At 37.6% G+C, this 15,399-nt stretch overlaps 1 protein-coding gene across 9 annotated transcripts in view; it reads right to left on the bottom strand.

Moving 5' to 3' along the window:
* Positions 1-428: 428 nt before the first annotated feature.
* The window catches only part of EPM2A (EPM2A glucan phosphatase, laforin), a 35,208-nt gene continuing 20,237 nt past the window's right edge, over positions 429-15,399 (bottom strand). For 5 of the 9 annotated variants that reach the window (XM_071433338.1, XM_071433323.1, XM_071433314.1 and 2 more), the window contains 3 exons: positions 9,340-9,466; positions 2,853-3,094; positions 429-1,439 (listed from right to left, as the gene is read on the bottom strand). In XM_071433338.1, coding sequence (XP_071289439.1) covers positions 1,159-1,439; positions 2,853-3,094; positions 9,340-9,404 — 588 coding nt within the window. In that variant the 5' untranslated portion in view covers positions 9,405-9,466 and the 3' untranslated portion in view covers positions 429-1,158. The remainder of the gene's footprint in view (positions 1,440-2,852; positions 3,095-9,339; positions 9,467-15,399) is intronic. The other 4 variants (XM_071433295.1, XM_071433356.1, XM_071433365.1 and 1 more) reach the window with 1 other exon arrangement.

The raw sequence follows: 15,399 nt of genomic DNA, 5'->3' as shown, positions 1-15,399 counted from the left end.
CTCTGTTTCTCAGGCCATTTTCCTTCTCTCAGTGCTTGATTTTAAGGAGAATATGGTCACAAAAGCTCACCAATTTTACTTTAAACTCAGTCAAAATGAGGTACCTCCTAGGCAGGCAGCAGTAGCTCTGCACATTTTCATGTGAGCCCAACAGCCAGACAGGAGCACTCACACACTCCCTCTTCTCTCTGCTCTGGGCTAGGAGAAGAAACACCTCTTTTAGTCTTTGAAGGTACCAGAGGTGCCATATGGTCCACACACCTTTGCTGCGCTGTTTTTTGAGATTTCCTGTCAAACCGACACAGTGCAAGACAAGACATGGGCTGTCACCATTAAAGTGGCTGGTTCCACTTCTATATAGAAATATGGGTTATGACTCTTTTTGCTATTTGTGAAATTGGGAGACAAAGACACATGACAAAATGGGCTGCTGGAATAGTCATTTTGTCTTTATTTTCTCATCCATTTTCTAAACAGGCAGTGTTATTTCAAAAAAAACAGAAATGAAGTCATGGTCAAAACCACACATATAATAACTTAAATAAACATTTTTCTTTTCAAGATGATTGAAGCATAGGATAAATAAAATATATTATTTTGGACATTCTCCATAAACAGCTCATATCCAATAGTTTCTCCATTAAGTATTCAGAAAATCAATATTTATTACTTAAACCACTCTGTCACTGACTGCATCTTTAGAGGAACAAGTTGGAAAAAATGAGATTTCACTGAAGAATAAACCTATAGAAATTAGGATGATGATCTGCTCCATCCTAACCTGAATCTTAATCCAGTCAATCTTTGTAATTTTTTCTTCTCACTTTTTATTGCCAACTCTGTTTCACCTCACATCTTGTTAAGCGTCTACCCTAAAACCTCAGTTCCTATAGGCAAGTAGTTAAAAGAAAATCTTGTTTCCCTTTGCAGTTTCTAGGTCTCATAATTGCACCAAAAGGCTTGAAAACAGGAAACATGTCAGCTTAAAGAAAGCAAATAAAAAACTCTAAGGCACTTTTTAAACAAAATTCTCATCACTTTTACAAGAAGCTTTTAATCTGAAGAGGTGAGGTGGGTGCCTGAGTCACAGAAATTTCTAAGTCCTTGAGGTTCAAGTGTAAGGATTCCTCTTCACCTTCCTTTTCTTCTTCTGCTTTTCTACTCATGTATTTGATATGAGGACCGAAGATGCCCAAATTTCTGGTAGAAATCTTCTTCAGCACGATTCAGAGCTTCCTCGTCGATGTAGACCGCTGGTCTCCGGGAAGCCAAGAAGTACTGCACCTTCCTCAGGCTCCATCCCAGCACATACCTCAGCCAGCCACTGACAGCAGCTGTAGACCTGCCCACACCAGCATTGCAATGGACATAGACAGTGTGTCCGTTCTGCAGCAGCCCGTGCAGCAGGCAGACAGCTTGTGGCAACATCTGCACTCTTCCTAAGGTTAAAAACAAGGCACGTTCATTTGCACTGCACAAAGTCAGTTCGTGGCTGAGAATCTCCCTGCACAGCCTGATGAATTGTGAAATATAATGGCAGACCTGGCATATTGCACTTTTTTCTTTCTTTTCTCAAATGACTTTCTAGGCTAACTTGTTGTTTTTTTCCTTGCAATATAGAATCAGATCACATAAAACTGTAAAATGCCCCAAGTCTTTTCTAAATATACATTCTGATAACATCAGATGTGTGTGGCACATTCATTTTCAAAGGAACTGAGACAAGGAAGCATATTATAGAGAACAGCACAACTTACATAGCATTAAAGTTAGCGAGCCAAAAATGATTTTTTTTTAATGCCAGAAGTTTGTGAAGGTACCTACAGACTGTTGATTTCCAAAGCATTTTAATGAAGGCCATCAATTCAGTAAGTGAGGGAGGGAGAGCAGAAGAACATTTTACTGTACAACTTAAAAGTGTTGTGATTTCACTGTGCACTAAGCATACAGTCAAACAACACAGAATAGGCTTCTCACTCTCAAAGGGATGAACATACCATATTTTCTGACACTTTTCTTCTGGCTATCCTGGGAAACAGGGCTGCAAGCAGCAGGGCCCAACTGCTCCTCATGGCACGTATGAGCACTGACATTAAGCCCTTTCAGATCCCTGTTTTAAGGTCTCCTGTCTTCCCTGATGTCCTGTTGCTGATATGACAGTTACCTATTTGGGCAGTGGTATTTCCCTGTGTTGAAAGCAGTCGCTTCTGCTGGCAGGCTGCTCACTTGAAAACACACTCACTTTCTAACCTTCTGGTTGGAAACAAGACTTTGAACTGAGCATTCCAACCAAGGACTTAAAAGTACTAGTAACTGACGTTACAGCTCAGGTGCTATGAGTATTTTCAATTAATTGCAAACTATTATACAAATGAAGCTATGGAGTTTCATCAGACTGGGATACTACAGTTAAAGAAAAAGTGGGTTTTGGGAAGGGAACACCAGTCACACAGCACTGTCTCTCCCTTTTTAAACAGCAAAGGTGGCAAGCTGCCCTGCTCTGCAAACTTGCAGTCTTCCACCTATATTTTTATTATATAGGCTGAACTCAAGCAGAAAGTAAAAACAGTCAAGCAGTTATTGATGTCAGATGGCTTTAAACACAAACACAAATAATACTGCCAGACACAAAGTACTTCAGATGGCCTCTCTGCCTACAAGAAAATATGAATAATTTGTTAAAGAAAGCACAAAAAGAAACTATACCCCATATTCCAGCTATATTTTCATGCAAAATGTGCACAGAACTCCTCTCCCCTCCTCCAGCTGTCATGAAAGTGACAGATTATTATCTCCAAGTGTTTGTTGCTATTAATTTACTGCAAGAGTGACATGACAGACATGAGCATTACCTTCAGTGCTCATGTCTGCAGTTGGCAGCCAGACATAGGCAAGACCTTCTTCCTTATACAGTTTCATGAGGATTTCGGGGCTCATGGGTTCTGGGTAGCGGTTGCAGCCCCAGGAATTTTGAACAATGTCAGATTCAGTCTGGAAGTTCATCACAGCTGTAACACCCAGCTCATGCTTCAGCTTGATGGTCACGTGCTCCAGCTGCCGAGGGCAACTTCCCAGCCAGATGTTTGGCAGAATCCTAGCATTGAGACAAGAGTGGGGTTGATTACAGTATCTTAAGGAAACTGCCAAGTTCAGCAGTGTTCCTGTTCCAAACCTGCTTGACAACATCACACAAACACTGCTAAGCACAGACTTTTCATGTCAGGCAGTAAGAAACTTCTCGTTTCATTACAACTTATTTTGTTACAGTTGAGTTGGTGATGTCTGACACTGGGGATCAAGCTCCTAGACTACACCAAAGAGCCAGATGTACTGAGAAAAAATTTCAGAGCACAGTTATAGCACAGGTCTCCAATGCATCATTAATCACTAAGCTTGAAGTAGAAGCTTACTAACATTAGGAATTCAAATGAAAAAACTCTGAAGATTCATGCAGTTTGCACACACACGAGAAAAAAACCCAACAACAACAAAAAACCCAAACAAACAAAAAAAAACCACCAAAAACAAAAACAACAACAACAACAAAACAACCTAAAGAATTCACATTATCCAAATCTGCATTTCTTACTAATAAGTCAAACTGAAAGAAGTAATCCAACTCTTTAGCTACCACTATAATGAGGGAAGTAGGGAAAAAAGCATTTTGAACAGCCCTTCTGTGATGAAACTTGAAAATTAATGAGTCATTTTCTTCTAATTTTTCTCTGATCTCTTGGAGGCTAGTGGGAATCAAATACAGAATTACAACACATGTATAGCTTCCCTCAAGGCCTGAAGGATGAGAAATTTTTCAGGAAAACAAGGTTTATGTAAGATGGGAAAGTAGCAGAAATATGGTTGTTTATCTAAGACTTCTATGGTTGTCCCATTGCTAATTATGATAAAACTATTGTATATTTCAACAGATGTTGACATTATAAACTGAATATTTAGAAACTTGTTTTCAAATGAGCGGTTTTAATATGCATATGCAATTAAACTGATGGCATCTACAATGGATTATTCAGATGCTCAAATTATTAGTGATATACTTTCATTTCTTTATGCTTCCATTGACTTCAATTTTGAACATGTAATCTACAAGCTAAACAAAATATCCCTGCATTTAGTATAAAACTTTGCAAACCTTATTAACTGCAACAAATCTGTAGCACTACTAACTACAAACTGAGCAAACACTATTAAATGCAAATCTACAACAAAAGCAAGATCATCAGAAATAAAATGTCTGCCATGCATGCCTTATGTTCTTTCCCAATTTTAACCTCAGCAACAAATAGGAAATTTTTAATGTTTTTTTCAGGAGCCTATAAACCACTCTTAAATCATCAGGTAGCTATTTCCATTTTACTGTTCACAGTAATAGGTACTAGCATTTAATTAAGACCTGTAATTGACTGTCATTATTAATTCCTGCTATATTAGTACTGCAATATTATCAAAAATAAAAATTCAGATCCAAGAAGAACTAATTATTATTGTTTCCTGTTTGTAATTATTGTTATTGCTATAACAATAACTGTTATTATTGTTTCCATGGTGAGTTGCATACTAGCCACACAAACACAGCCTTTGGCCTTAACAGCCACTGTTTCAATGGGACAAAACACTTGATCTCAATATGTGGTAACTGAGACCAATTTAAACAAATATATTACATAGCAAATAACCATTTAAACCATGTTCCAACAGTGAGATCACGTGAAAAGATTTGACTTAACTTTTGTTTCACATACATTTTCAAGAATTGCCCAAAATCCAACATAACCAGCTCAAGCATTCCCACTGATCAGAGGTGAAGCTCCACTGCAACAACTCCTTCAGTGCCTCCCTTCCCACATGCCAGCCCACAGCAACCCCCATCCCAACCTGAGCAAGGACTGCCACAGGAACCTGCCACCATGATTAGGGCATTTCAAGATGCTGAGCGTGAGCTACAGTGCCCTAACAGATGCTGACAAATGGCTGGAGATGAGCAATGGCCACAAAACTCCATTCCTGGGACAGAGAAATGGCAATATCACTAATAACTTGTGACAATATGAGGATATTATTTCAAGAGCAAGAACATTAGTACCCTTCCTTCAAAGGCTTTCCTGGAGACTCATACATATGTAATTCACTTGATACTTTGTGAAACATCTAATGCACTAAATTACCTTGATGGGAGGAAAAAATGTGTGTTTTCTAGGATTTGATTAAATTAAAAGTGACTAAAGCATTCTTGAGATAAATAAAATTCTGAGTAGTACTTTTGCTTACTGGTAAACCAATGCCATATCATTTTTTCCCTAATGATTTTCTAATGGATGAACATCACAGCTGTGCTATCTGCAAGACCCCTGCGATACAGACCATTTGTTTATTTTGTTCTTGCAGCCTAACAGGTCTTGTACATGACAAGACCTCCTGTATTGCAGAACACTAATTGCATTTGCTGAACAATCTGAAGAATTTACCAAATTTTTATCATTGTCTTTCCCCACAATTAACTAAACTAATGGAGGCATTCAGAAAATGACCTAAGAGATGTATTTAGGACAGGCAATTCTTGTGAATTTATTTTATGATCAGGTCCTAAATTTTAGCCTTTGAGAGGATCAAGATGTGGCCTTGACTTTGGTCTACAAGCCCCTTATCTACCCACCTACAATAAACTGTAATTCTTGGTCTTATTGGCTAAGGCTTAACCACCCTTTTACCATGCAGAAAACAATACTGCAGAGCTTTCCTATCAGCCAATTTATGTAAAACTTCTAGGATAATCCTACTGCACAGTACCTATATTCCTATTTGGCTTTATCTAGTTCAAACCTTACCTTTTTCTGACACCAGAAGGAAGTAATAAAGGGGTTGGTGCATGTGTGAGTACAGAGACTAATGGAGAGTTTAGCAGCTATATTTTATATAGAAATTTTTTTCATACCCCTACTAAGGGTTTCATTATGCTGAGGATCAGGAAAACATACATACTGAACCAAGCAAGAATGTAGTAATTTCATTTTTACATCTCTTTCCTTAATGATATAACTTTTAGTCATATGATGATATAACTTTTAGTTATATCATTAGGTTAATCATTAATGTCCTTCTTTAAGTTGCCATTAAATTTCAGTAGGTAGCTAGACTTTAGCCACAAGACCATTTGGCATGGGAAAGAAAGTTTTTTTATGTTCCCCTCTAAACTGTCAAGTTATAGTGCTCTGAGGTCTCTGACAGCCACTGCTTTCCAGCTCACATGTGGGTGTATTCCAGCAGCAGATTATGTGATCCCTAAGCACATAAAAAAATATTAGGAAATTATTAGTGATCAATAGACCTTTAATTTTTTCAGCTGAACCCCTTTGATGTTCCAAAAATATCAAAACAGGATGGTGTTTTAGCAAAATTCTGCTTGAAACTTTGCTTTCATATAAAAATGGCACTTTGTCATTGTACATCTTTACTCTCTGCATCAAGGATAATAAACCACGTTTGGCTCCAGAAGACATGGTCAATTCAGAGACAGTTTATCAATGAAGAAATCACCAAGAGTGATTTATACATCAACACTATTTAGTGATCTTCTGAGATTAAGACTTGAAGATTGTCTATAAGCCCTTTTTTATAGGTAATTTCTGTCAGCTACTTTCAGCCTGCCCTACCTACACTTCAGTTCCCCACCAGCAGTATGGATACAATATTTACCTACCTTAAAGGGACTTTTAGGGGTCCAATGGATGAATTAATGTGAGAAGCTTGAGGTTGTGGTAACAAGGACTAAATGTTAGGGAAATGTTATTCAGTTTATTTTTACAGAATCCAGACTGAAGGCTGACATATTTAAATCCTGCTTTTTGACTTATAAACTGAGAAAACCAACAATTATTTATCATTACCCCTGAGTAAATATGGAACATGCTGCAAACGCTTGTACACTTCTTTTCCAGCACAGGTAAATTATTTTTAATGATGTAGACATATATTGTGTTTGTTGGCTTCCCCCCAGGACCCTGCAGTCTGGATTAAAATGACAATTCAGAGTGAATTATATATAACATTTTTATATTATATACAACAATTCAGAGTGAATATATCTAAAATACCAAATGCATTCCATTTAATCAATGTGTTTGCAAATGTTCTTCCCCATCCCTAAGGAGAAAATGAGTCTGAGGCAGTGAAAAATTAGCATTGTGAATTTTTTTTTAATGGTGAAGACTAATTTTCAGGCTGGTTCACAAAGCATCACACACCATACCTCTCAGACTTGGTACAGTACCAAACCAGGCCAGCAACTGTATTTGTAGGGATGTGATTTCCAGGGAAGCTGACCTGACCTAGGGGAAGACAGCAGGCTACTGCATCAGGCAGTCAGCTCTTCCTCCATGACACCAGTGTCTACTCTGCCTCTTCAGCAACTCCAGTTTTACTTTTGCTAATAATGCTTTGAGACAAACAGATCCTAAATTGAAATTTCCTTAAAATGCTGAGTTGCAAGTTGGGATGACTTAGGTACTGCATCCAGATCTGAGCGATCATCATTGTGCTAGGAGAAGGCATCTTAGAATGCACCCTAAAATTAATCAACCCTCTAAGAGTTACAGTTCTTATAGAAAAGGATAGGATTTGGCACTTTAGGAACACATTTCATAAGAATATCTATCAAGTACTGACAGTGTCCTTTTATCTTGATAGTTGCCAGCTTTAATCAAAAGAGAGAACTTTGCAAAACTAAGAAAAAATAGCAGGGTATTTGTCATTGGTTATTGGCAACAATGATCTATCAATGATTCCATTTGTTTATACCAGTGATATTTTTGACCAAGGTCCAGTCTATTATTTTAAATGAAAAGTGATGGATTGAATCATCCCTCAGTGCCAGGTGAAGGGGTAGCCTGTGTTAAAGCTTGCACTCCACTTTTCTACACCAGACTTCCTTAGATCCCATTAAGCATCTGATGACAGTGAGATAAGTACTAAAATACACATACAACAAAACAAAGCCATTTAGCTGAAACAACAAACAAAATAATGATTAAATTGACTCTGTCCTCCCTCAAGACTCTTATTTCCTAGTAAGGTATAGTGTGCAACCTCAGCTACATGGAACTTGCAGTAAAACTTCTGCATTCCCAGAAGAGCAACATATATAATTCAGTGAATTTACCCCCAGAATTTTGTGTTGCTTCTAGGCATACAGAGTGGTGTTTTTGCACCAATGTATTGCTATTACCCTGGTACCACTACAAGCAAGCAGCCCAAAGGGAATATAGGCCTGAAGTACAACTCCATTACAGACGATTTTTGCAGCACTTGAACTGCTAGAGACTGTTTTCAATTACACTGCATTCCTATTTCCTCCCCTGATGGCATTGCAGTAGGAACTCATTCAGAATTTCTATAAGGTGGATTTTTAATCAAAAATTATGATCTGTCTGAACCAAAAGCTTCATAGAAATTTTCAACTTTCAGCCAAATTTAAACTAGTTCAGAGACCAGATGTCTGTTCCCTGTCTCACATGACACAAAAAAGAGATTTCCAGAAGTATTGCTTTGGGCACATTCAAAGTGAGAATAAAGGAAACCCTCAGCTATAGCTGAGATGCTCTTTCATCTTTTCTGTATTCTCTGCCCTGTGACAAGGCACATCACTTTAAATGGCAATACCACTGGATTATGATGACCCAGAACTATCATCCTCTATGTGCTCCTTCTTTTGCCTGTGGCATCCTTCTAACAACATATAGCAGCTTATTCATAGGTCTGTGTGTGCCTTCCCTGAAGTACCAAATTAGACATCTCTCTTCCAAGCCTTCCTTGTTCTTTTCTCTGAACCTGTGACAGTGAGCACTTCCTAGAAATCAGATGAGGTTCCTGTACTTTTGTCAGAGCAATCTGGAAACACTACTTAGATTGCTGTCTAATGCCCTGAAATGCATTCATAGACAGAGAAGAATTTTCAAATTACCAAATTCTGTTCTCCATTGGAAGATCTGAGCATGTTCAAATTTTCTTTGATATGTAGAAAACACACTGATTACTATCCTCACCTCTGAAAACAATTTACAGACACACCCTCTTGTCTCCACAATGGACACAAAGAACAGATTATTTCCTTCCACTCTGTAATACCCTTTTACTTCTCTCTAAGTTACTAACACACTTCCACACAGCTTTGCATTCTTCACATACACACACACACACACACACAGATGCACTTGTCAAATATTCAAAGCATCTGATCACTCTTGTTTGCCTTTGGACTCTCTCTCTTTTTGAATGCTATGCCCAGTACTGAAAAGAGTTCATTTCTGAGAAGAGCCAAAGATTACTTACTTCTTGTGCTTCAAAGGCTTTATCCCTCTTTCAAGTTCCCTGGCAGTTCTTCTACAGCATGTCATTGCTGACCTATATTCAACATGGGATTCCTTTTTCAGGTTAAGATCTTTCCAAACAGATGAACCTACTCAACAAGGAGAGACCAAAGTTTGCCCAAACCATTATTAGTTTCAATTGCCAGTGGTGTCAAATTAAACTAAATGAATATGCAGCAGAAGAGCAGATGAGATTCACAGTTGATGAATGCATCTCTGCAGTATGTCTTGGAATAAATAATCTCACATGCATATCACTGTGTGTTAAGCTAACTATAATCAAATAGAATGGGAAACAGTACCTACTTGTAGTGACACTTGGTGAAAGCATAGCTTAATAAAGAGATCAAAGTGGAAATATGAGCCTGTACCAAGAAGTGAACTGAAAGTAATAAAAAATGTATAGTAATGGTCCAAAAATCACTGGTCCTACTCTATGCACTCAAACTTTGAACTTTTTACTAATATTTTGTTGTATCAAGAAAGATACAGAAAAATGAAAATATTAAAAATCAATTCAGTAGATTCCAGCAATTTCTTGTGAAAATGCTTTCAAATGAGGACAGACTAAGGATTTAGCATTCTTAGGAGGGAATTTAACAACTGTTTAAAGATCATATGTATGAAAAGGGCAAACCAACTGGCTTTATCTAAATAAAAGACATAAAGAATATCAAATTCCATATAGCTTCACCTATAAAGTAACTGCCAAGATATGAGAAAAATGGCAACATTTTTAAAATAATTTTTTAATCTTGTGTCTTCCTCCAAAATATGGACAGCATGGACAGATACCAAAACAGAGGAGTCCCTTGTTTGTCTTGCACAGGAATTCTGGTTTTACTATAGTCTGCTTAAACAAAGGACAGAAAGATCTCTCAGCAAAATGCCTCCTTGCCAATGAAATAATAATGTAGGACTGGGAGGTTATGACACTGACATTTCATTGCATATTGCATAGGGTACAACGGTAAATGGTGTGATCTTAATCCCTTCTCCTGTTCATTTACTGATAAAGTCTCCTTGCAGAAGACAAACTGATGGACCTTTCCTGATGAGAGGCCTGACTTAAGCAGGATTGACTAGGAACAGTCAGACACACTTCATTTCCCAGCACAGAGTCAAGAAGTAGTAGCCAGAGCAGGAGAGCAAGGTTTGATGATGCTATGGTCTGACTCCAAGATAGAATAAACAGGCTTAATAAGACCACTCTTATCAATAAAGATGGAATAAATGGCCATAACCTTAGCAGAAGACACCAAAGAAAAGCACTGATTCATGATAAAACTATATCCCACTGAAATGACACAGCTGCAGACCTTGTAGAAACTACTTATATTCTTGAACAAAAAATTGCTCTTACCTAAATGTCAAATGTAGAAGGAGCACAAGTCATTGCTTATAAATTTGTTCTGCTTTACCACTGAAAGAGTGCAGTTTATTGTAAAGTTAAGATTTCTACCTCAGGGCTTTAAATGAGGAGAATTAAAGAGGCTACAGTGTCGTTCCAAGGTGGTTTTTATACTTCTCCTTCTTATTTGGAACTCTGATGAAAAGCAATTAAGGTCTGGCAAATTTTCTACTTAGATGTAATTTGAACTACTTATCTAGTCTCTCACATGGGAGCAGACTTGGAATGTAGAAAGAAACACCTGCTTTTATCACTTTAGAACAACACTTTGTCAGCTTAGCAATATGCAAAATTTCTCAAGCCCTTGAATTCTGAGTCTTATGCTTAATAGTATCTTACTTATTCCATGTTCACAAATCTGTGGCATAAAACTACCTCATTTACTGATTTGCCAAGCAAATAAGTCATTAAGGTTTGACCTCAAGCTGACAATGTGCTAAAAGTAAAGCAGGTAAGAATAATATCAAACCTGTAACTGGAATACAGTATTACCCAGACATTCAGCTACAAAGTGGTTCCAGTGTTGCACTGCCCTCAGGTTCTGCTGTCTTAGGAAAGGATTTGCATAGCATCAGCTTGATGGTGCAAAAGGGTTTGATTGTGCTCCCTTTACCCACCAAAGTGCTCTTACAGCAGGCACCATGGTGCCTTGAGGTGCAGACAGAGACACTGAGCAAATGTGTCCATCCTAAGCAAAGTCCAGCTCTTCTCATTCACAACCTTCTGGTGCATTCTGTGTGTGCTTCAGGATTGTCCTGGCTTTGAAGTCACCAGGGGTACAGGACAAAAAGATCCACATGAGAAGAATTAAAGTCACATAAGACTTTAGTCTACACATCCACAAAATTTTCTCTTTATGGCCCATTTTCCCCTTCGTCCCAAACATTCCCTTACAAGGAACATAAGAGCTTTATTAGAAGAAACTAACAAAAAACATCTCATAATAAGAGATGCAGAGATTGATAGCATTCCTAACATCCTATACCCTGCCAAAACAGGGAACTTATTTGATGAAAACACGTAGACAACTGGGAAATAAATCACATCCCACACTGCAAAAATGACAATAGTATTTGGATAAGTAGTAGCACTATGCTTAAAAGTCACAAAATAATCCTTCTGTTGCATTCAGTACTCATAGACCATCATCAGGAAAAATGGGATGAAGGAAGAGAAACACCTGGAGAGCCCAGCAGAGAGTGCCAGAACAATCAGAGTTCTAGAAGACAAGTTTTCAGAGCAAAGACTAATATCAGAATGAATATAGTGAGATATTCCAAAGTCAACCACTCTGATTCTGGGAAAAAAGGAGTTTCCAAGCATATATTAAAGCGCCATAGAGGAGCAGAATACTAATTTGTTCTCCAAGTCTTCTGTGGAGAGAACAAGAAGAAATTAACTTGAATTGCACTAGGAAGACTTAAATTGACATTAGTAAAGCTTTTTAATGGTTGGAATAGTGAGGTAATTGGATGGGAGAATAACTGGCCTATAGAGTCTCATCACTAAGATGAGATCATATTTTAGATCAGGCTGGATAAACTTGAAATGATTTAAATGTAATTGAGATTAAGTTGGGGCAAGGAAATGAACTGGATACTTTCTGAGGTCTCTTTGAGCCTAAGATCTATGATACTATAATCATAAACTTTAATTTCCATTTCTGGAAGCACTACCTATAGTCATTTATCAAGTTTCATCTTGAAATAATTTAGGTTCCTTTTCCTTCCTGCCCTATTTGAAAGGTCATGCCAGAATTCAGACATCATTCCTTTGATGACAGAAACCTTGTACTAAGTTACACTCTAAATTCATTCAGAAGCAATTAATATCCATTTGATCTTAAAGAAGGTTCAATTTCAATAATTCTTCTTCCTCCTTTGTAGCAATTCCTGAACGTCTTTTACAAATAGTAATAGATCCTCTCTCTTAGTCTTCATTAAACTATGCTGTCTATCCCAGGAGTAGTCAAACTATGGTAGCGGAATTCCTTTCAAACCAATTTATTTAGTTTCAACTCCAGTGGCATAAAAGTTGCACATCCTGTGGAAACCACTCTCATTCATTGCATATTTGTTCTCCAGACACAATAATAGATTAAATTTATCGAATTTTGTCTCTCAACTAAGCTCACATACTCCAGTAAGTTCAGTGGAATTGCTGTAATCAACCTTGCAGTACATTCAAACTTATACAGTGAAAAGACCCATAGCATAAACTCTTCTCCCTTCTTCACTTCATTCCATTAGAAAGCTTAAAGCAAATTATTTATCTCTTATACTTTTTTATAATCTATTTTGTCTCTAGTCTAGATATGATCTAAAGTAATGTGGTCACACAAAACTTTACCCACACAGCCAGAACTGAAATGTGGAAGATTAAATGTTATTCTCCGTGTATTCAAAGCGAAATATTTTATGTCACATTTTTCTATGTATTTCTACTGTGAAGATAAGAAAGTAATGATTCACAAGCACACCAATGCCTTGTAGGACAGGGTGTCCAGATCTAGCCTTACAGGACTTTGCCAGAATTTATTTTCAAACTTACACACAAGTTTCAATGGATGCCTAAGGAGCACACTGTATGCAGCAGAAAGCAAAATTTGCTTTTGTAAGGAACGACTCTTCTTGCACTTTCATTTTATAAACATTCTCTGAAAGCAGACAGTGTGCCAATTACAGAAATACAGCCTGAGAAGAGAATCAGGTTCCAAGGCTTGTACTGAACAACCTGGAAAGGAAAGGACTCCTCCATTGGCTTGTGAGCATTAATGCCCAAATGCTCCAATTAAAGAATCTTGTCTGATGCAGCCATAGTTGCCAATGGTTACTTCCTACATATGTCTCCGTTAGATTGCCAGCATTCCCACTTGTTTTGAATTAGAACGAATACCCGGAAACACAAGAACAACAGGCTGCTAAACTCAGCCAGACAGCAATAAACCATGAATGTCTTGGCATTAGGAACGAGAATTTCTAACATCAATGCTTAGCAATGGGAATGATGCCACTGCTGGCACCTGTAAGTTAAATCATCTCAACAAAATTGACTCAAACTGCTACAAATGAACTTTAGGTTAATGCCCAAGAAGATTTGGGAATCATTAATAAAAATATATTTTGTGTTCTTTCCGAGTTTACCTATTAGCAGCTGCTTAGTAATCTAGAGTGGGAAAACAATAAAAGATAAATCCAGTTTTCAAAACGTAGCATTTCAGATCCAATGGAAATACATTGCAATGCTTCAGAAACAAGTGCATATTAATGAAAATTGCATAATTGCAAAGCACAGATTATTGCTAGGTGGCCTTGTGATCCACATGGCACCATATGCACGTGTACAAAATAATGGAATCTCTCAGAACTCCAACAGCCAGAGAAAGATGTACATTTATCCCTGGTGGTACCATCTGCAAGCAGCCTTGATGAGCTCTGTATCTGTGTTCATTCCAGAATTTATCCAGAATTTCTAAACCCACATCAGTTCATTTATTTGAATTTTAAAGAGGGACAGATATGTACTTGAACAGCAAAGGCTGGGGGAAACATCTTAGAAATATGGAGAAAAATGGGGTTAACCTCACCACATCAGTTACATAAACATCTAAAATAAGGTGTTCTCACAGGAAAGTCAAATCGGAGGAATAACATGTGTATAGGGCTACCACAAAAAATTGTCAGAAAACTTCATTTTAGATAATGTACCTGGTTTCTAGATTCTAAACATAAGATTAATAACCCTGGTGGATGAGTAGCCAACATCAAATGTTGAGGCTGGGATGGTAATGGAGCTACTAAGATGTTCCAGAAGAACCTATGTGTATCTTTTTAACACAAAACTACAAAGTATAGTGGAATGTCTTGAAGAAGTCTTGGATGACAAAATGGGAAAAAATCATGAGAGTTTAATTTATGGACAATCAATGCTGCAGTTTTTATTGGAGCGCAAAGACTGACATGAATTACCAGGGGTTCTCTATTTTTTGAAAATGTCTCTTTCTTTTCCTTTCAGACTTCTTTCTTTTCCTAGCAGTATCATTGAGCCTGTTTGGAAATTGAAATTTCCAAGCATTTGAACAAATATTCTAAAGTGACCTACTGTTACTAAAGTTTGTTTAAATGTGTTTACATTATCAGCTGAAGCTTGACTTTGTACATTTGTTAAACATACTGGATAGCCTTATTACCAAGACTAAAGATATATTTGAGAAGCTTTTTCCCTTTTATCTCACCAGATTGAAGCAACTCATTGTTACAAGGAAGCTGAGAAATTCAGTCTTCTGCAGTGAAAGCAGTATCTAACATTCTTTAGGACTGGTCTGCACACAGCCAACCCTCCAAGCTGGCAGCTGGACCACAGAAAGAAGGAGCATTAGAGAAATTATTTTGTTAGGGAAGCTGCATATCCTCCTTATCAGATCATCATGGCAAAATGAAGGCACTGGATAGAACTGTTCTGAAGTGCTTTAAAAAGGCAGTCCTGGAGAAGTTACTTAAACCAAAAAATAATAATTAAAAAAGAAAAGGCTCCAGAAGCCCACCAACATCAATCCCCTTGTAGTAGTGCCCAGCATCCAGCCCTGAACTGAATGATAGTCACAGAGAGCCT

Source organism: Agelaius tricolor, unplaced genomic scaffold (assembly GCF_023055355.1).
Source record: "Agelaius tricolor isolate 1412-34295 unplaced genomic scaffold, bAgeTri1.0.p SCAF_1, whole genome shotgun sequence".
NCBI lineage: Eukaryota > Metazoa > Chordata > Aves > Passeriformes > Icteridae > Agelaius > Agelaius tricolor.
The sequence above is the reverse complement of the archived record's forward strand: the minus strand, read 5'-3'. Positions and strand labels throughout refer to the sequence as shown.